A 23,830-nucleotide genomic window follows, 5' to 3' on the forward strand; every position below is an offset into this window, starting at 1 on the left:
ATGTTGCAATATTATTCGCTTAAATCTTTTGCTCACTCTGATTTGGATAACAATGTTCAAAAAAAATTTTTGAAATCACAACATACAACATTTTTGAAACACTTAAAAACTACTTTTGTATGTAAATGTAACAAATAAATAAAGAAAAATAATTTGTTAGTAAATGTCCGATGTGGAAGTGGAAACGTTAATAAAATCATTTTTTAAGTTAAATTGTGGCTTATTTCCCATTTAGAATAATAAATTACATAAATGCCACAAAGAAATTGCTTCAGAACAATATATTAGGTGATAATGAATAATTATTTAAAATGAACAATGTTTTAAATACATATCCATAAACTTGTAAAATATAATAATTCATTCGTATATACCGGGTATGCATAGAGAGCTATGATCTGTAATCGACTTGTGCTTGTAGTCGGTTCAGTTCGGCTATTCCTATTCCGTTCCGCGGAACTTTAAGTAAAAAAACACGTGTTTGAGGCCGGCCTCAAGGATAGATGAATTTTGTTCCTAGAATCGGTGGCACATTTTTTTCAAATTTTGACGGTTTTACTGTTGTCGTTGTCCCATTTTAAGAAACGGTAGTATGCTAGACAAGGATGGTGTGAGGCTAGCTTTAACTGTAATGATTTGAGAAAATTGGAATGAGATGCATGATGCATATAATACTGGCACGTGGAAGACGGATAAAAATTTCAAAAACCTAAAGGCGGAGATTTCAAAAAGCTAAATTATATTTAAAAAACTAATTATGAAACAACGAATTAACGTAAATAGTCGATTGATATACCTACTGGTGAGGCACTGCCTCACCTGCCTCATAGGATAAGCCGCCACTGTAAACGGTATTCCTTCTACACCGAACACTGATACTCAACTGTCCTAAACACCGCTAAGACAAGGCGAAAACGGCGGCTTCGTTGGAAAAATATTCCCATGAGATTTTTTTGCATAGTCACATTAGTGAGGCAACTCAAAATAAGGTTCAAGAAGTCGCCCACGCGAAAAGTGGTCAAAATTTGTTTAAACAATTATTTTTAAACAAATTGCAAAAATCAATATCTTCGGCCCGGATAATTTTTTTTAGGTTCTTTGGATCATTCTGAACAAAAACGGTCTCTTGTAATTTTTCTCTAAAGTTGATTGTTTTCGAGTTATAAGCAACTCAAAATTGAAAAAAAAAACGAAAAATGGCGATTTTCAAGGCCCAAAAGTACCGGTAAAGATATTATTTTTGAGGTTACCAAGTGCCTAGATTAAAGTTCAAATCTTCTTGTATCCATTCCCGATGAGTATTTTGGGCTTGTTTTTTTCTTAAACTATTGTTTTTAATTGTTAATGCAGCGCTTATGACAGGGAGGGCGCTCGGGCTGTAGCGCGTCTGGAGTATATTATATTATTACTCTGGGCTAATCAGCAAAATATAAGGAAAAGTTATTTACCAGCAATTTTATTGCTGGAATCGAATCTTATGAATCCATACATTAATAATATAGGTATACAAAGTCCGCAGATGGTGTGCTCCTTTTTTTATAAACAAAATGGCGCCCGAAAATCGTGTTTTTCCAATGTTTGCTCTATAACTCCAAAGATTTTACCTTTACGCCAAAAACAGCCAAATAAAAATTCACCGTAATTAAATTCTGCATAGAAAAGTGTTTTTCCCGATTTACTTCAACGAAAATTTTCCCCGGAAAATGCGGAAAATGCGATAAATTTATTTATAAGAAAAGAAAACTACATATTTTTTCCAGTTGCAGACTTTTTTTAGATTAACTTACTACAAATGTACCTTTTAACGTTAAAAACACAAATATTCTCATTTGAAAGTTGTAAAATTATTTAAACAATCTTTAGTTAAACAAATTAAAAATTTTTGTTATAATAAATAAATTAATTTATTATAACAAAACAAAAGCAACTTTGACATTTAATAATGTGTTAGTTACATGGCTCTACTCGAGTTACTTGGGAACAAAAAAAGAATGAAGAAAATTGGTCCATGGGAAGCCGAAAAAATGCATTTTTTTAACGTATACCGATTTTGAACTTTGAGATTACATTTTCTCCAACCTAATTTTTGATTGGATTTTTGCTATTTTTGGCAATTTTCACTCGTAATGTTGATAATTTTTATTAGATAGATAGATAGATAGATAGATATGTTTATTGTTTCTAATGAAAAATCATATAACAAGAGGTTGAGTACAAATTATTACACATAAATAGTCGACGCTTAATGGAGATTTAGTTACAATTATTCATTTAATATAAATGAACGCAATCTGAGTGCATTAATAAAAAATGTACACAGTTCCTTAATCTCAGTGGGAGAATGGGTTGTATTTAAAAACAGAAAAAAGCTCTCGGTATTCTCTACAAATGATCGAATAAGGGGTGATCTAAAACACGAGTATAATGGACATTCCAACAAAATGTGGGAAAGAGTCTCTAATTTGTGTAAATTACATATTGAACAATTTTCAGTTTGGTCGATGTGATACGAAATCCCTTTATAATAAAATTTTATGTAAAGTTTAGAGCAAAGTCTGATTTGTGAATAAAGTCTTGTAATATATATGGGAGTTTTTATTTGTAAATAGCTTTGCGGTTGCCTATTGTGTGAGAAATGTTTATAGTACAAAGAATAGCGAGAACTTGTTAATGCTGATAAGTCATCTTGGAAGAGTTTTTCTTTCATTTTTAATAACAAACCGTTTCTTTGATGCCTCAGTAACCCCCATGATAAATTTTCCCAAGTTTCTTTTGCATCAATTTCAGAAAAATAATTTTTTAGCTGAACTACCCAGTTATAATTCTCATTATTGTCATTATTGTTACATAGCTGACGAAGACGGTTATAACAAATTCTTGGATACCTAGAGGAGTCCATAAGTAAAATTCTCTCAAGCCAATTAAGTGATATTTTAAAAATTAAGTATTTTAAGTGAACTTGGACAACTTCTAGCCTAACATAAGTATTGGGGGTATTTTTTGGTAGATGCAGCAGTCTCTTAAAGAAATTAGTTTGAATTTGTTCTAGAGTATTTGAGTAGCGCAGACCCCAGACAGATATACACTGAGAAAGACAGTTTAAAATAATGGAATTATATAATGTAATTCTCGTCTCCCATGAATTTACTATTGCATTAGACAAGAGGTTCATTACTGCTCCTATAGACTGCTTGGCTCTAGCAATCGTAGTAACGGCCATCTCTCGAAATAACGAGGAACTACTAAACGTTACACCCAGATAATTAAATTTATTAACGCTTTCAAGTTTTTGACCATTTAGTAGGAATCCTCGCTCTTTGGAGAAATGGCCACCCCTCGAGAAGACTAAGATTTTGCTTTTGGAAGTGTTTATAGTCAGTTTATTCTGTGAGGTGTAGGTTTCCAATATTCGTAATTTGCGGGTCATGTCAACTTCTGATTCTCCTAATATTATCAAATCGTCGGCATAGAGTAATAGAAGGATATCAGTATTACCATTAATATTAATTCCCTTTGCCCCTGCCTCCCTAAAAAAGGCCTCCACATCTGAAAGAAAAATTGAGAACAAAGTCGGGCTTAAGCATTCTCCTTGAAGAACACCTTCCGTTATTTTATATTGTCGTGACAATTGTGAATTTGAGCGAACCTGGAAGGTAGCCGATGCGTACAGGAATCTAATTAATCTAATAAATTTAGCGCTAATGCCACACTGAAAAAGTTTGTTCCATAACAAGATATGTTCGACTGAGTCAAATGCTCTTTGGAGGTCTATAAAAGCAGCGAAGTCTTTTCTTTTCTTAAGTCGCAGTTGTAGCTGAACAGCTGAAGTGAGGGTAAATATATTATCTAGACATCCCCTGCCTTGACGAAACCCATTTTGACATTCTGGAATAACGGAAGTATTGTCCAGCCATATCGTTAATCGATTAGATAATATCTGCGTGAATAGTTTAGTTAAACAGTTTACTAGAGCAATTCTTCTGTAATTCTCTGGATCTTCACGGAAACCTTTCTTGTGCAACATTGTTAATATAATATTAGACCAGGCTGAAGGCATAGTTTCGGTATCTAGAATACGATTGTACAAGCAATTTAAATATAATAGCCAATTATTTGGGAGGTGTTTCAAGAACTCAAATGTAATATTATCTAGTCCGGGGGCTTTGCCATTTTTGCATTGTTTTAGAGTATTACTAATTTCTTTAAGAGATATAGGGGCGTCCAAAATAGGACAACGAACGTCAAAAAAAAGAGTATTATCGACAATTTTCTCTTGCGAAATATTATTTAAAAATAATTCCCACGTGTGAATATCTAGATTAGTTTTAACTGTATTTCCCTTAAAATACTGGATCGTTTTCCAAAAGTTTTTTTGATCGCGAACGTTACTTAAAGCCTGCGTAAAATTGTTTGTATAAGATTTTTTCTTGTTATCAATCATTGTCTTATACTGCTTTTTACTAACCAAATAAGCATTTTTATAATTTGGTAGAAAGTTGTTGATTTTTGCTATTTTCAAATTTTGCTGAACAAATTTTTTTGGGTTGTAACATTCCTGATCAAACCAAGGTTTATTATTTTTTCTGGAGTTTTTTGGAGTATTAAATAATTTTTTCGATAAGCCAAGAAGCAAAGAGGTGTTAGTAATTGTTTCAACAAGCTTTTGGTATGAGTTTTCCAAGTCTGGCTCAAGCATACAGTTTAGTGAGTTTTTTAAAGTATGATAAAATGCTAATGCGTAGTTTTCATTCCAAGATGGAATTAATGTGTATTCTGGATTGTTGGACTGCTGTGTATATTTTTTATTTATAGCTGACGGTAAATTTAATATCAGCCTTAAAGGGGAGTGACTTCCAGAGGAGGCAAAATATTCCAAAACCTGGTGACTTTCTACTGAAGAAATTTGAATATTTTGCATCCATAGCAAGTCGACAACACTATTACCTGCAGAAGCACAGTAAGTAAATTGACCCGGTATGTCACCTTTAGTTCTCCCATTCAAGAGAGTGAATGAATTTTCGTCCATAAAGTTGAGAAGAATTTCACCTTTGCGATTAAAAATACCGTCACTACTTATTCTATTAGCGAAAATATTACTGTAAGAAATTCGTTCTAGTGGTACTTCACCAGAAGACCCCATTCGGCAATTAAAGTCTCCACCTATCAAAACAGGAGTGTTTGGATACGCATTGTTTACTTCTTGCAAAGAAAAATTGAAAAGTTCTAAAATGCTATCAATGTCTAAGTTAGGCTTAAAGTAAACATTGCTTATAATTATCTCCCAACTGTTACAGGATATTAAACAAGTTAACCAGTACAGTGACTTATCTAAAACACACACATTTAAAGGTTTTTTCACAAAAGTTATTAAACCTCCACTGGCCCTGCCGCGAGATTTATCACGAACGGCGTTAGAAAAACAAACATTGTAATTGTCCAAAAATATGGATGATGGCTGATACAACAACCATGTTTCAAATAGGCAAAATACCGAGATGTTCCTAGAAAAATTAGAATTCACGAAATCTTCAATATGGGAAAAGCCAGTAGAATTCCAAAAAGCAATTTGTAATGATTGCTATTTTTCCTGTGAAGTTGTGGTATTTTTTGATGATTTTGATCCTCGGTCTCTTGGTGGTGATATTTCTTCATCCCTGCTTCTTTTGGAGCTGTTAACGTTTTCATTGGCTGCGACAATTTTTGGAACATTGTTAATGTAGCGTATTAGATTTTCCATCTCGCTTGAGAGAATCCAGTTCTTTTCTTAAATTGTTCAGTTCCTGCATTTGTAAAGGTGTTTGGTCTGCTTTAATATATATATTTGGGTATGTTTTACGACAGAGGTTATTTTTATTGCGTAGTATGTCCCTAACAATATATTTTTTACTCATTTCGGCTCGAATTGGTCGATTTTTACCATGCACTGGTTTTCCAATTCTACTAACTGATGAAATTTGTACTTCTTTGCCGATATTTAACAAATTTAAAATTTCTAGAGTGTTAGCCATATCTGAATGTGAAGTTGCATTAAGCTGTGGTAGTCCGAAAACTATTATGTTGTTTTCTCGCTTAATCCTTTCACAAGTTTCAGCATACATTTCAGGCAGAGAAAACCCCTCGGGAGAACCACTATTGGCTATTTTTTCCTTTTGTAGCTAGATGATCGTGTTCGATTTTTAATTCAGATATATTATTGATACATAAAGCAATTTGGCTGGCATGTGTTGCAATTTGTTCATTTAGATTCGAGATAGATTGTTGGCAAGCACTAATATTTTGTTTACATTCCGAAATTCCATTTTTTAGATCATCAAGTCTCCCCATAAGTGCATTAAAATGGGATATATTGAGTGATTGTGTACAATCAACTTTACAATGATTGCAAATATGCTCCTGTACGAGTTTATTTGACGGATTTTCGCTAAGCGATGTACACTTTCTATGGGCGACGCTTTTACATACTGAACATGAGACTTCATCGGGGCCTGTTAGAATCGAGTTCGAGCAAACAGAACAAGTGGGAGGCATTGTGGTTGACCGTGAATTGATAATAATGGCAATGAATGATTGATATCAGTATAAAATGTCAACAATTTTGATTTGGCTAAATTAAATCCAGGTTTCCTTTTTGGTATTCGAATGGTTTTCACTTGTAGTAAGAAAAGTGTAACTTACAGTTTGTAGTGCAGCACACTGAGTGGCCTTTTTTCACTTTTAAATACAGAACTGTTAAATTTCTTGACTTTACGCACTATACTTAACAACATACATGTGTTAACGTCTACGGTCGGCACTCAACCAATAATAATTTTATTATATGATAATTTTTATTATAATAATATATGTTATGAGTATTTTAAAGATATGAAAATTGGTGTAGAGAAAGAGGACAAAAATAAAAAGGTGATGGTTTAAAAATATGATCCTATTGTTTATATCTTTGCCGTAAATGCTGGTCAACTTTGACCGGTTGTATCTCAGGAACCACTTATCACAATTAAACGTTTTTGCTTTAGAAGAAGCGTCCTGCCGCTTTTTTTCCAATACCGTTTTCATAATTTAATTTAATTGAACATTTCCCAAGATATTCTATTTGTTTATAAGCCAAAAAATTGTTTATAAATTTAAAATATTCCTGAGGCCGTTTAAATAGTCCAAATTCAATTCTGTAAAGTACATTAGATAGGTACAGTGTCTTTTTATACAAAAATCATAGTTATTCTTATGTATGTATCATAATTATTGTGGTTATTATGGCGACCGTAAATTTTTAATTAACAATTCATTTGTTGCTAAACTGTTCATTCAATTTCTATCGCCTTCTGGAATTATAATCTATGCGAAAAGAACTTTTATATTACCAAGTTATTTAATTATTTATTAACAATGACTTATCTAAAATTTTAGTTGAAAATTAAAAATTTTGTTGGAAAATCCCGCATTTTCCGGAGAAAATTTTCGTCGAAGTAAATCGGGATTAACACGTTTCTATGCAGAATTTAATTACGGTGAATTTTTATTTGGGTGTTTTTGGTGTAAAGGTAAAATCTTTAGAGTTATAGAGCAAACATTGGAAAAAACACGATTTTCGGGCGCCATTTTGTTTATAAAAGAAGTAGCACACCATCTGCGGACTTTGCATACCCATATTATTAATATATACAATCATAAGGTTCGATTCCAGCAAAAAATTTGCTGGTAAATAACTTTTCCCAAAAATGGCCTATTCGCCGATAATCTGCCCAGATTATAATATGTATCTCGGGCGTTCTCGGCGATTTTTAATACTTGTTAAATATACATACGTTTTAAGTAACCTTTTTTTTTAGTTTTTATAAATCAATATGATTTTTTGATGTTTATTATAATTTTTGAAGGTATAAATAATAATTAAAAAATTAATAAAGCGTTCGAAAGTGTACAAATGTGTAGCAAAATTTATATGGAATTCATATTTTCGCATTCATCTACATTGCAACCACATAAAGGTACACAAGTAACATTATTTTTCTTACAATTACATGCTTTAGTTTTACAAGTTTTTGTACATTTACATCGTAGAATCAGTTCATTAGGTACTGGATTTTTTGACATTTTGGGTGATAATACTCCTGTCTAATCTGCCACGTAACCAAAATCTTGAAAATTCAAAACATGATATTTTGTAAATATGTATGGCAATTCTCCATATATAAGTGTGCAAGATCTCAATGCATGAAATTTAAAAGTATCAGTTGTACATTGAATATTTCCTAGGTTAATACCCATGCCGCATGAACGGGATAATAGTATATTGTACAACAATAGAGAAAAAAGACATATTTCTCACGAGCGCAGAAGTTTGTTGAAATCAAGCGAGAGTGAAATTTGTCATTTTCTCTCGCGTTGGACACTGTACTTTTTCTATGGATGCGTTTTTGTCAATAGTTCAAACTTCAAAATTAAATAATTTAGGTGCTCTTAGGTATATTATATGTCTAAATTGAAATAAAATAAATATATACACATTTACACATAGGTATTTAATATTCTTAATATTTATATAGTTTATTTATTTAAAATTATAATTCACAGTTGAACAATCTTAAACGGTAATTTTTGATAAGTTTTGACAAGTTTGAACCCATTTTGTTTGACAAAAATAATTGTGTTTGTATTGTGCATGTTACCATGGAAATGGCGATCATATGTATGTAAACCGGCGGTGAACCCGTTAGAAAAAATATTTCTCACTGCAATGGCCGACTTTTCTCACTGCCTGAGAAATTGTTCATTTTGAATGTATGTAAGTAGTGAAAGAAGTTGCACATTGTATAGCATCCATAGAAAAAATATTTAGTCTAGTTTCGTCTATTGAGAAAACTTTTCTCTAATAATTAAGTAGGTACTCTATTTTTGATATCGGCGATTTTGCATTTAAATTACCTATCTCTAAAATTTTAATATTAAAATTGTTTATAGGTCTGGATCCCGCATATGAAAAAAAAGTTGATTAATAGCAAGCTGAAAATTTGTTAATAGCTTAAGGGTATCTAGTCGGATAAACTTTGATATATAGGAACACTGGAACAGGGGAAGTTTTAATTGTGGAACAGGTTAAAAATTTGGAACGGTCAGACCACGAAAATCTCACACTTATCTTGTCCGACAGAACTTTCAATTGATTTGTTACCCTTTCATTAAACTCTCATGCAAAAATCAGGCTGCTGTTTATCGCCAAATGTAAATTATAATGAGTGGAGCACGTAGAATATGTCAAATGACAGGAATTATGACAGGTGATAAATAGCAGTCTGATTTTTGCATGAGAGTTTAATGAAAGGGTAACAAATCAATTGAAAGTTCTGTCGGACAAAATACATGTGACGTTTTCGTGGTCTGACCGTTTCAAATTTTTAACCTGTTGTACAATTAAAACTTCCCCTGTTCCAGTGTTCCCATATATCAAATTTTGTCCGACTAGACACTCTTAAGCTATTAACAAATTTTTAGCTTGCTATTAATAAACTGTTTTTTCATACGCGGGATCCAGACCTATTAGATCTCAATGATAAAAACTAAAAAAATTCATACTGCTACACATTTTTAAAATTTCGAACGCTTTATTAATTTTTTAATTGTTATTTATATCATTATATCTTCAAAAATTATAATAAACATCAAAAAATCATATTGATTTATAAAAACTAAAAAACATGGTTACCAAAAACATATGTATATTTAACAAGCATAAAAAAGCGCCGAGAACGCCCGAGCTACATAATATAATATACTCCCTCCCGCCCTAACGCCCTCCCTGTCATAAGTGCTGCATTTACAATTAAAAAAACAATAGTTTAATATAAAATAAGCCCAAAATACTCATCGGGAATGGATAAAATAAAGTTTTAAATTTAATTTAGGCACTTAACCCCAAAAATAATAGTTTTTACTGGTGCTGTTGGGCCTTGAAAATCGCCATTTTTCGTTTTTTTTTTTCAATTTTAAATTGAACGACAGACATTTTTTGTTTAGAATGGTCCAAAAAAACTTCAAAAAAAATTTGTCAGGGCAAATTTCGTTTAAAAAAAATTGTTTAAACAAATTGGGACCACTTTTCGCCTGGGAGACTTCTTGAACCTTATTTTGTAGTGTCTCACGAATGAGATTATGTAAAAGAATCTCATGGGAATATTTTTTCCAACGAAGCAACCGTTTTCGTCTTGTCTAGCCGACGAATCTAAGGTCATCGCAAACATGATCACGTGATATGAGGAACATTTATCCAGGTTACCATTTATTATTTAGCAAACGTACTTTCTGAGAAATCACGAGTTGGCTATATTACCAAGCTGGCGTTATTACCTGGACATACCTTAATTAATTATGATGTTATCTTTACTACCTCAAAAGTTTTGTTGTTTTTTATAGACGGGGCTGTACCATCGCCCCCGTTAGCGAAATTATCCCGATTCGATTTTTTTGCACAAACTTACTCAAAAAGAGGTCCTTATAACAAATTCACAGGGTGCCAGGCGGTGCCGTGGTCGAAAAATTGTTTAAACAATTTTTTTAAACAACTTAACAAAAAAAAATTATTTCGATCTTTTTTAAATAATTTGGGTCATTTTTCTCTAAAATTTATTGTTGTTGAGTTATACCTACACGATTTAAAATTTTAAAAATGCAAAAATGGCCATTTTCAAGGCTTAATAACTCGATTAAAAAGTATATTGTGAAAATCAGAAAGTAATCAGATCAAAGTTTAAAATCTCTCCTTCAAGATCCTGAATAAATTTTTGTCGTTGTTTTATTAGAAAGCTGCTGTTTTTAATTATTAACAATTGGCGCTATAGTCCAAGCTGAATCTACGCCTACTTATGTAAATTATTCCGATTCTTTTTTTGCACAAACTTACTCAAAAAGTGGTCCTTATAACAAATCCACATCGTGCCGGGAGGTACCGCGGTCGAAAAATTGTTTAAACATTTTTTAAACAAATTCAAAAAATCAAATTTTTCACTTCGTATAGTACATCACTTCACGGTTTTTGCTGTAAATTTTAAAGAACCGCTTGGATTGACATGAAATTTGGCACATGTATAGCTAAAGTGACATAGAAAAAAAGAGTGATATCGTGCCGATGTTTGCTTTTGCTGTGGAGGGGAGCACCCTCTCGGGGGTGAAAAAATATATGTCGAAACTAAGTCCCGAAATGGATAAACTGACTAATTTTAAGCAACTTTTGTTCTATAGAGGTGTTTCACCAAGTCAATACTTTTCGAGTTATTTGCGAGTAAAATATGTTCATTTTTCAACAAAATAACCACGTTTTTAGACATTTTTTCGCAATAATTCGGAAAGTAATAGGTCTGGATCCCGCGTATGAAAAAAAAGTTGATTAATAGCAAGCTGAAAATTTGTTAATAGCTTAAGGGTGTCTAGTCGGACAAACTTTGATATATGGGAACACTGGAACAGGGACAGTTTTAATTGTAGAACAGGTTAAAAATTTGGAACGGCCAGACCACGAAAACGGCACATGTGTTTTGTCCGACAGAACAGACTTAAACTCTCCGACCAGAGATTAAACTCTCATGCAAAAATCAGACTGCTATTTATCACCAAATGGGCGTTTTAATGAGTGGAACATGTACGATATGTCAAATGACAGGAATTATGACAGGTGATAAATAGCAGTCTGATTTTTGCATGAGAGTTTAATCTCTGTTCGGAGAGTTTAAGTCTGTTCTGTCGTACAAAATAAATGTGCCGTTTTCGTGGTCTGACCATTCCAAATTTTTAACCAATTCCACAATTAAAACTGCCCCTGTTCCAGTGTTCCCATATATCAAAGTTTATCCGACTAGACACCCTTAAGCTATTAACAAATTTTCAGCTTGCTATTAATCAACTTTTTTCCATACGCGGGATCCAGACCTATAAGTATTTTATCGAAAAAAAAACGTTCTTAGAAAAAATATGGCCTGTAAAAAATTTTTAAAAATGGTGTATGCATAATGTCTCTAGACCTAGTAGAACCAGAGTTATAGCTAATGAAAAATAGGTTTATATTCGCCAAATTCCAAATAGAATATTTCAACGAGAAAATTCCAAAAAATGAAGCACTTCTTGGGGAAAACTGATTACACTCTTTTAAAGTGTTTAAAAAAAGCTTTATTTTTGTTTTAAAAAAAGTTTCTAGCATCAAATGTACGCAAGATACGCTCAAAATAAAGTTAGTCCCTTTTGTTTTGGCAAAATAAAATCGTGAAGATAATCATCTAATTAGCAACTTGAATCAAATTAATCGTTACCGCTTCACAAGTTACTTTACTTATGTTGTGTTTTTATGATCTGTAGTGTCTTATCGGTTCAAAGTGCTTATTTTTGAAAAAAAAATTGGTTTTAAAGTAAAATTTTTAAAATGTTTAAATTTGAAAAAAATGTTTTTTTTTCAAAATATCTTAAAATTTGTTAGATATACCAAAAATCTCAAAGAATAGAAAATGTCGGCTTTGCTTTCCTGAATATTTTGTATTTTTTGTTTTTCTGTAAGACAAAAATTGGTTAAGATTTGGTGTTTCTAAATTTGCATACACTGGTGGTTAGTGATTAGTTCGAGTCCTTTTCACTACAGTTTTTTCAAAAATAAGTACTTTGAACCGACGAAACTTACAGAACATATAAACAATACCTACAGACACGAATAAATAAACTTGTGAGGTGGTAACGATTAAGTTCATTTGAGATGCTAATAGGGGTGATTTCCCAGATTTTTTTACCAAAGTAAAGGGATCAACTTTATTTTAAGCGTAACTTTTTTACTTTTGGTGCTAGAATTTTTGTTTACAAAACGAAAATAAAGATTTTTTTAAATATGTACTTCAAAAATGTTGAAATGAGTTTTCCCCAAAAATTGCTTCATTGTTTGGTTATTTCAGGTTAAAATATTCGATTTGGAATTTGACGAATATGAACCTATTTTTCATTGGCTATAGCTTTTACTCTGCTTTTACTAGCTATAGAAACCTAAGGTATACACCATTTTTTTTAATTTTAGGCTATATTTTTGCTAAGAATGTTTTTTTTTGACAAAATAATTACTTTTTGAGTTATTTACGAAAAACCGACTAAAAACGTGGTTACTGTGTTGAAAAATGAACATATTCACTCACAAATAACTCGAAAAGTATTGACTTGGTGAAAAAACTCTAGAACAAAAAAGTTGCTTAGAATTAGTCAGTTTATCCATTGGACTTATTTTGGAAATATATTTTTTCACCCTCGAGAGGGGGTGAAACTCACCCCCAGGGCAAAAGCACACATCGGCACAATATCACTTTTTTCTTTGACTTATTGGCCATGTGTATGCCAAATTTCATGTCAATCCAAGCGGTTCTTTAAAATTTAGAAGTTTTGCAATATTTTACCGTTAAAGAACGTATTAATATGGGTCATTCTAAGCAAAAAAGGTATCTTGTGATTTTTCTCTAAAATTGATTGTTGTCGAGTTATACGCGATTTAAAATTTGAAAAATGCGAAAATGGCCATTTTTAAGTTTTAATAACTCGATTAAAAATTATTATTATGAAAGTCAGAAAGTGACTGAATACTAAGTTTTAAACCCCTCCGTCAAGATCCTCAAGAAATTTTTGTCATTATTTTATTACGAAGCTGTTATTTTTAATTATTAACAATTAGCGCTATATAGGTAATAATAATTTTTGATAGATTTATTAAGCCTTGAAAATTTTCGCATTTTTCAAATTTTAAATCGCGTATAATTCGACAACAATAAATTTTAGAGAAAAATCATAAGAGACCTTGTTTGCTCAGAAGAACTAAAATTATCTAAAAAAAAAATTGTTCGAAGTGAAAAAATAATTTTTCACCTACTTCTACCGAAACTATACTTTCCTGACCTGATTGTAGGGAGTAAAAGTAAAAGTGATGTCATAGTATGTCATAGTATGTCATTGATGAAATAAGTTATTGACGCCCTATACAATAGGTGCGTTCGCGGGAGCCTGTCGAGGACTAGTCGGCGACAAATTAGCAGCAAAACGCATGCGCACTTTAAAATGATATAATTAATATCGTTAATAGATAAATATACAAGGTATATTTTAATATTATAATTTAATAATTAGTTATTAATATTAACTAAAAGTAAATATACCTTGTTTATGTATCTATTAACGATATTATTTATATTAAATGAGGTTAGAAATTGTCGGCGACAATTTGGCAACTGTACCCGCGAACGCACCTATTATTCTATTATCTATTACGTAAGTATCTATACATTTTAACGTTTATTTATGGAACGTATTTATTAACGTTTATTATTATTTTGCAGAATGGTAAAAAACAGCAAATTGTAGTTTTGATTTAACAATGTTTACATTAATAATTTGACTTATATTTGACAGTTGTAATGTACCTACTTGTTAGTTTTAGTCCTCTAATAAATTTTTTTAGTTGCATAAATAAATTATTTAAAAATGAAAAAATTACTTGTTATTTGAGGAAGGTGGAAAAATCGTATAACATGGAAGTAAAGTGCCTTTTCCTCCCTTGAATGACTACTGTCAAAAGTAGCACTTTCCTATCTTGTTATACAAATATGTAGCTATTTTGTGAATTTGTTTAAAAAAATTGTTTAAACGATTTTTCGACCAAGGTACCGTCTGGGACCCTGTGGATTTTCTATAAGGACCTCTTTTTGAGTAAGTTTCTGCAAAAAAATCTAATCGAAATAATTTCGCTAACGGGGGCAACGATATCACCTGAACTATAGCGCTAATTGTTAATAATTAAAAACAGCTGTTTCGTAATAAAACAATGACAAAAATTTCTTCAGGATCTGAAAGGAGGTGTTTTAGTTTTTAATTTGGTCACTTTTTGACTTTCATAATAATAATTTTCAATCGAGTGATTAAGCCTTGAAAATGTCCATTTTCGCATTTTTCAAATTTGAAATCGCGTATAACTCGACAACAATCAATTTTAAAGAATAATGACAACAAACCTTTTTTGCTCAGAATGACCCAAGTTATCTAAAAAAAACTCAAAATGAAAAAATTATGTTTCAAAAAACAAATTCAAAATGTGAATTTGTTTAAAAAAAAATGTTTAAACAATTTTTCGACAACAGCACCGCCTGGCACCCTATGGATTTGTTATGGGGACCTCTTTTTGAGTAAGTTGGGGGTGGGGTACAGCCCCGTCTATTAATCTCATTTTGAATAAGCATAAAATAGAAATGGTTTTTTTAATTAAAATCTCAATAACCATCCATAATAAGTACTACTGATTCATATACATGTGTTTGCTAGGTTGGATTAAAAACAAGTATTCAAAGTTTGTCCCAACCAATCATTGATGGACAATCCAATTTTAGTGGCAGTCAGAGGCAACTGTTATGTCTAGCACGAGCTATATTAAAGAACAGTAAGGTTTTAATTGTTGAAAATAATCCCAGTGATATTGACTCCAAGTAAGTATATTATTTATAATGTTTTTTCTATAGACTGCTAATATCTGTAATTATACCGATGCTCTTTTATTTTTTGTTCAAATCGTCCATCCCGTTCTAAATTCAAAATTTGATTGGACATTTTACAGAAGAACGAAAACAAAATATTTGTTTTAAAACTGTTGACTTGTGGAATGTTAAAGTTAAATGTTATGTTTATATGTGATTAACCACTCCGGACGTTTCGATTTTCACTCTGCAAATCATTATCAAAAATTAAGAAAAATATTAGCAATATTTTAATATTAGCAATATCATTTTAAAGTCGTCTACTTTAAAATGTATAATAAGTGTCTGAATTGCCGATATAAATGAGTCAGATTAAATAAATTATTAGAAGAATTTTTTACTAAGCAACAACATTTTTGTTTATTTAGTATTATTTTGTATTTTGACAACGACACCCGACTTGGGCGTCGAAACGTTAATAAAATTATTTTTAGGTAAAATTGTGGCTTATTTCCCATTTGAATATACTTGATTAAGAAAAATTTGTTGAAAAGGTTTGGTAACCGCCATTTGTTGTTATTGGGCTTCTATTTTATCACAGTCAACAAATACAGTATGGTGCAAATGTTTGGAATAAATTCGATATTTCGTAAACCGGCTACTCCAAGGAAAACCTCGAAACAGGTCTATTTTTATTTTTAAATTATGATATTTTGCCATAAATGTATATCATACGAGTGACGTCATCCATATGGGTGTGAAAACGAAATCGATGATTTTTTAAATGAGACTAGGGGTCGCGTGATATTTCTCATTTGAAAGGGTATTTAAGTCTGTAGTACAGGGTATACGAAAAGAAAATTTAATTAAATTAATTGACAAAAAAACAAGAATGTATGTAATTTATTTAATTCAAAATGCGTTTTACTGATGTCAGAAAACAGAAAAAAATGTTTATTTGACAAACCAGCATTGCTTTTCGCTTAAATTAAATGTTCAAACTTTTAAGAGGCAGGTGGTTGGCGGGAGCTGATTTGAACATTGAATTTAAGCGACAAACAATGCTTATTTTTAAATAAATATTTTTTTCTGTTTTCTGATAACAGTAAAATGTATTTTGAGTTAAATAATCTACAGACATTCTTCATTTTTGTCAATTGTTCTAATTAAAAAAAATTGGACACTCAGTATTTGAACTTCTAAATAATTATTTTTCATGTATTTTTCCATTTTTTTTTTCAATGGCGGGGTTAGCTTTTTTTCTCTTGGAAATGTTACCAAAACTTGAAAAAAAACAATTTTTGGTTTGTTCTTCATGTTTTTAGCATGTCAATAAATAACGATTGTTGACATTTTTTCATATTATTTCTAATATCGGGATCTACTTTGCCATTTTCAGATCAGAACACGCTCAAAATACGATAGATAAACCATATTTTTCTCATAATCTCTAGTTTTAAGACATAACCTCAACTGCATGTGAGTGAAGAGCGTTTTCTCCATCTTTTCTAATAGCAGGACATTTTCAGACATTGACTGAATGGACATTTCCAGACTGTTGGACATTTTCAGACTGAAACATAGGTACTCTAAATTGGAAAAAAACTGCTTTTCTAATAATGTTTTTTCCATAGTTTAAGCAAATTACCTCACTTAAATATTACAAAAATACAACGAGGTAAAAATACTCGACCAATAGCAATTGTAGTTCTGATCCCACTAAATGTTGTAAGTGTTGGTTAAATACGTATCGCTTGATTTTTACTCACTGTATTTTATGGCCGTCGAACAATTAGATGTATTTCACGTAAAAGTAATGTAAATAATACCAATATTTAAACAAAAAGTTTATGATTTCGCTTTTAAAATCATTTAGCATAACTATTTCAATCCAACCTTGATTTGAAGCTATTTTTGCTATTTTTTTTTAATATCACAGGAGCTAAAATGATGTTGAGTCTAATTTTCAAATCGCGCGGTGATGACGTACTACCAAGCCTTTCTCCTCCTTTAAATACTATCACGTGACCACGGTACGTGACTAACATAGTTGGTTCGAAAACTAAATTAATCAATTTATCGTATAATACATACGTTTCGATAGGATTATTTTTTTTTATATTTTTCTGGTATTGAAATAAATTTTTAGTAAGCCCAATTAGTTAATAGTAGAAGAAATTTAAAAACAAAAAGAAAATACGTAATACTAATTTAAAGTAAGTAGAATGGTTTAACTGTAATTTAAAAATAATCGATTTTTATAATCGATGATCATAACCTCTAATATCAGCTTCTCATATTCTCATATTTCTTACACCTACAGCAAAAAGTGAAACGTGAAGAGCTTTATTTCCCTCGTTTTATTTTAGGCGGGTTTATTTATAATAATGTCTTTCGTATTAACGTTTACCTCACTGCTCGAGGGTTGAAGTGCCGATGATGCAATTAGAAAAAACAAGAAAGTGTCCTCCTCGAAATAAAAAGTGACCTGTGTTGTGTTTTGTGTCGGCAAATTTTTTAATGTGTCTTCAGGTCGGTACCATTTTTGGTTCATTACCTTGTATAATAATTATACAAGACAAATGTTTTAAAGTCTCTAAATTCTACTAAATAAATACATTGTTAATACTTTATATGCTTGTTATATTTATATCATATGAGGATAATAATTACGTGATTCATAAGTTAATTAAAGTCGAATTATTTACGTGAACCGAGGACGTATCTTTCACGTGAATACTAATATATACATTCCCTAAAAGATACGTTAATCAACACGTATTTGCAACGTGAATTTCCCGAAATATTTTATTGCTATTTAAGGTAAATAACAAGTCTATTGAAGACGAGTTATTCAGGTAATTTAAAGACGTATTTTCAATGTGACATTCCAACCCAATTTTCACGTGAAATTCACGTACGCAATTTACGTATATTGGTGACAAATGTACCCAAAATCCACGTAATTAACACGTCGGTCTGTTTGCTGGGAGGGAGCTAAAATTTTGGCTAAAGGGTTTCTAAATCTGTACTTTCGGATGCTGAATGCGAGATAATACTCAAACAATTGAAATAATAATAATTGAACCGAGTGTAGATTATCTCCAAGCAGAGGAAGACCCCAAATGAGATGGGCAGATGATATCAAGAAGCACGTGGGCTCTATGTTGAAAACTGTAGGGACAGACAGAGAAGAACGGAAAAGGATTGGGGAGGCCTATGTTCAAAGATGGACACAAGAAGGCTAATTAGATAGATAGATCTCGCTATAAACAACCTATGGAACAACTATAAGAATCTACTACTGGAGGCAGCAAAGGAAGTAAGTGGAACAAGTAAAACAGACTCAAAGAACAGACATCGTGGTGGTCCGAAGAAATAAAAATGAAGAAAAAAGGATTGAAACAACATCTGAAACACAAAACAAACGAGAAGTACAATAACTATAAAAATAAAAGAAAAAAAGGAAAAATATTAATAACAGAAGCAAAGAGAGATAGTTGAGAAAGACGATAAGAACACAAAAAGAATACGAAATATACAGCATTAAAGATAAAAATGGAGAAATAATAACAGCTATAAAATAGATAGTTAAAAGATAAAAATAAAAGAAAAAAGAAATATTAACAGATATAAACCAAGACATGAAGAACGTTAAAGCTGCCACTCGCCTGCCTCTTGGGCAATTTGAACATTTAATTTAAGCTAAAATAAATGCTCAATTTTCAAATAAACGTTTTTTCTATTTTCTGACATCAGTAAAATGTATTTTGAATTAAATAAATTACATACATTCTCCTTTTGTCTCAGTTAATTTAATTCAAAAAAAAATTTGGACACCCTGTATAAATAATGATGTTATTTATATTACTGAATAGAGAATTAAATAGTCTTATAAATGGGCTATCACGCGATTCCTATTCTCATTTAAAAAAATTATCGATTACGTCATCACACCCAGATGGATGACGTCACTAGTACGATATATGACAAAAAAATCATAATTTGAAAATAAAAATTGACCTGTTTCGGGTTTTATTTCAAAGTGGCCCATTCACGACAAAATAAATTTATTCCAACATTTTCCTGTTCGTTGCATACAGTGATGAGCGAGCTAATAACCGGCAAAATAACGCAAAAGATGGAAAACATAATAGATTGCGAAACAAAAAGAGATGAAACTAGTGGAGGTGGAAATGATCGTTATATTTAAATGTATAAATTAACATTACATTATATTGTTTCGCACCTTTAGACGTATCCAAGGAGTATGACAACTGTCACTGTGACAGTAGAATTTTATAAAATACTCCTGTCACAGACGTCTAAAGTTGGGAAACTATGTAATGTAATGTTAATTTTTTTTTTTTTTGAAGTTATACTTCTTTACCGGCGATAGAGGGTAAATTTTTGTATGGGGAAACCTATCGACCGGGCGCATGCGCATTATAACTTTGTTCTGATTGGATGTTCAAATGACATGTCAAAAATTATTCAATATGGTGGCTGTGGCACAGCTGTAGTTAGATTATTTATGGTTGTTGCGTTTTAAAATTTGTGTGAAAAGAAACAACAAACAAAAGTTAGTTAATAGTTATACTGCCTTTTTAAATAGTTTTCATATACCTATATTTTTGGACTTTTGGACTATTTTGGACAAGGAAAACTCATTCTAATTTGGTAAGTACCTAGTTTTTATTATAATCATATTGTAATTATACATTTGGATTAGGTTGAAATACATACATTTATTTTCTCAAGAATGCGGATTTTAGAGAGAAATCCCAAATTAGGTTCGATTTTTATTTTTAAATTATGATTTTTTGGCGTAGATTTATTTATCTAGTAGGTATGTAATGCTTTGATTTACATACTTAATTTGATTACCAACAAAAGTTCTACCAATCTTCATCTAATATATTGTTTTCTTACTGTTTTGTTATATTTTTATATTTTCTTCCACAAAATTTAAACTACATAATTTTCAAAACAATTGTCAAACAGTAAAACGTTCAGTTACCGTATTTTTCCACATGATAAATAATGTGCGATTGGACGAGTGAGTCTACGCTTCGATTACGAGTCAAAGCGGCACGAAATTCAAGGGTTCAATTCCCGATGCAAGTTTTATTTTTTTATTTTTTTATGCATATTATGATTGTAAGTATATTTGTTATATAATTTTTTTTTCAGCAAATGCGTATTTAAAATTTTTGCCAACAATTATGATCGTCCAGAAATAATTTTTTCTTTGTGGAATTTTTCAATGTGTTTGTGTGCGTTTTATTCTTTTATTTTTTTAAATTTTTGGTATAGTCTTAAAAATCACATAATATGTAGTAGAAGTATAACTTCTTACGTGCGTACAAAGTACACACACATTCTTGTTTCTTTGGAGTTGTATGACTACGGGCCCTTCAAAGCTCATTCGCCGATTCACCAATTTTGCTCATTTATTTTACAATAATATTTTCCTATACTTATCTACTCAACATTTTCTATCCTACTTATTCTACATACTTTATAAGGAATGACCACTGATCAGTGGGAATACCACATCAGGCAAAAACACAGTTTTACTTATATATTGTAATAGATTTTAATTTCGGTCTTTACGTTAGTTAGTTTATAATTTGATTTTTATATTTTTAATATGTTCTATAAATAATTGCATTAATTCTGTATTATTAATTTGTGATAATATATATGTTAAATTTATTGGGTGTGTTATATTTTTACAACTGTATAATTTACTTATAAGCATATGTATTTTTATTTGTATTAGAGGGCAATTTAAAATCATATGTTCAACATCACCTATTTCTCCACATTGACAATATGGATTGTCTCTTAAATGAATTTTATGTAGATATGTTGGAATCAATGCATGGTTAAATCTTAACCGGCATATTTGTCTCACTGCGTATTTTGGAAGAGTTGTTATTGCAAACCATGGTCTTGATGGTATTGTACATTGGATTTCTTTATAGTACATACCTTTTTTAATTTCCTCAAATTCTTTGCTCCAGATTGTTTTATATATATTAGTGCTAATATTTTTAATTTCTTCAGGTGTACATTTGTAGTCAATATATATCCCTTCTTTTAGAGCCTGCTTAGCTAAGGAATCCACCAGTTCATTACCCATAATTCCGCTGTGTCCTTTGACCCACATTAACCGTATTTTTTTTAAATCTGTATTTAATTTGTTAATATTTTTGATTATTTCCAAAATAATATAATTTACTTTGGAAGTTATCTTCAGGTGCTTTATTTTTGACAAAGCGCTTTTACTGTCACTTATTATAACAATTTCTGAATTTGTGACAATATGTTGACAATACTTCAAGGCTTCTAGTATACCTATTAACTCCGCCGAATATATGTTTGTGTTTATATTTAATTTTACCATTTTTTTATACTTAACTTGTGGATCATATATTGCACAGGCTGTTCCCTCCTTGTTTTTTGATGCGTCTGTATAAATTTGATATGAATTTGGTACTAATTCTTTTACATCTGTTTCAAACATTAGATTTCTTATTTGATTTGGATATTTCGAATAATCTCGAAGGAAATTTATATCTATTTTCATCGTTTCTTCGAATTTATAGGTATAGCTTAGGTTTATTGATGTAGTGTGAATATTTTCCTTGTACTTAGCCAATTGTCTATAGCATTCTGCAATACAAGGTGATTTCTTTTTGGCCAGTATTTATTCATTAAATCTTGTATTGACAATCGATGAATTTTTTCAATTATATTGGATTCTTTATGAAGTAATTTAATTAAAAATTGACTGCCTAGTTTGCATCTTCTTATTGTCATAGGCATTTCAGAACACTCTATAAATAAATTATTTATTGGAGTAGACTTTAGAGCGCCTAAACACAGTCTTAAACATTTGTTCACAACGACTTCAATTTTTTGTAGATAACAGTTGGCTGCGTCCGCATAAAATACTGATCCATAATCTATTATTGCTCTTATATAAGCTCTATAGACCAAAAGAGAGAGATTGGGATCTGCTCCCCATGTGGAATGTGAAACTGCTCGTAAGATATTTACTCCTTTTTCTGTTTTCCTAATTATATTTTCTATTTGTTCTTTCCATAGAAGTTTTTGATCCAAAATGACACCGAGGTGTTTTACAGATTTTTGTACCGGAAAATTTATATTATTTAATTTTATTTCTACTGGGACATTTTTCCTTTGTCTAGTAAATAGACAGGCTTGAGTTTTATCTTTAGATAATGTAAGTCCATTTTTAAATGCCCAGTTACTAATTGTTATGTAGTTATCATTGATATTTTTGATTCCTTGATTAATTTCAGTTTGATCTTGATAAATTACCACATCGTCTGCAAATTGTATAATTTTTGAAAATTTTGCTGTTTTTTCTAAATCATGTGTATATATAAGGTACAATACTGGACTTAATATGCCTCCTTGTGGTAATCCATCTCTAGCAATTTGAGGTCCTAACAGGTTATTGTTGATGTTTAGGAATATTTTTCTGTTGGAATACATCTTAATTATTTTTTTATTAAAACTTTCCGGAAGACCAATTAGTGACATTTTGTTATATAGAATACTAAGATTGACATTATCGTATGCTCCTTCTATGTCCATAAATAAAGCTGTAACACACTTATTTTCAGTAAAACTAAGATTAATATCTGTTACTAGATGACCTATGTTTTCTGTGGTAGAATATCCTCTTCTAAATCCGAATTGTGAAGCCGGTATCTTTTCATTAGATTCTAACCATTTCTCCAATCTCCACTTTACCATTCTTTCAAATGTTTTACTAATACAAGATCCTAACGAGATTCCTCGATATGATTCTTGTAATTCTGGATTTTTGTATGGTTTTAGAAAGGGTAAAACTATAAACTCTCTCCAACTTGATGGATAACATTCGGTATTCCATATTTTATTGTAAATTGCCAGTAGCATATTCTTAGCCCCTTGTCCCAATTTACTTATCATGATATATTGAACATCATCAAGTCCTGGAGCTGTGTTTTTGTTTATTTTTATACTCGCTTCTAATTCATTCATAGTAAATGATTTTACTAAATAATGTTCTTCTACATTAGTCGAGTATATGATATTTTGAGCAGGACCCGGTTGACAAATTTTATTAAAAAAATTTATTATCCAATCTCCTTCCATAACTGAACTTATGGGTGGTTTATAGGCATTATTTAACATTCATATTTGACTCCAAATGGTTTTATTGTTTGTGTTTCTATTTAAAGAGACACAAAATTCTCTCCACGCTTTTCTTTTACTTTGTTTTATTATTTTTTTAGTAATAGCTGTGCATTTGTTGTAGTTAATGTAATTTTCAATTG

General features: G+C 30.9%; 1 protein-coding gene across 1 annotated transcript in view; it reads left to right on the forward strand.

The window, feature by feature from the left end:
* LOC114334875 (ATP-binding cassette subfamily C member 4-like) overlaps window positions 1-23,830 on the forward strand; it is a 202,312-nt gene that overhangs the window by 168,071 nt on the left and 10,411 nt on the right. The window contains exon 18 of the mRNA XM_050647075.1: window positions 15,322-15,482. Within this exon, the coding sequence (XP_050503032.1) occupies window positions 15,322-15,482 (161 nt within the window). The remainder of the gene's footprint in view (window positions 1-15,321; window positions 15,483-23,830) is intronic.

This window comes from Diabrotica virgifera, chromosome 3 (genome assembly GCF_917563875.1).
Source record: "Diabrotica virgifera virgifera chromosome 3, PGI_DIABVI_V3a".
Lineage (NCBI taxonomy): Eukaryota > Metazoa > Arthropoda > Insecta > Coleoptera > Chrysomelidae > Diabrotica > Diabrotica virgifera.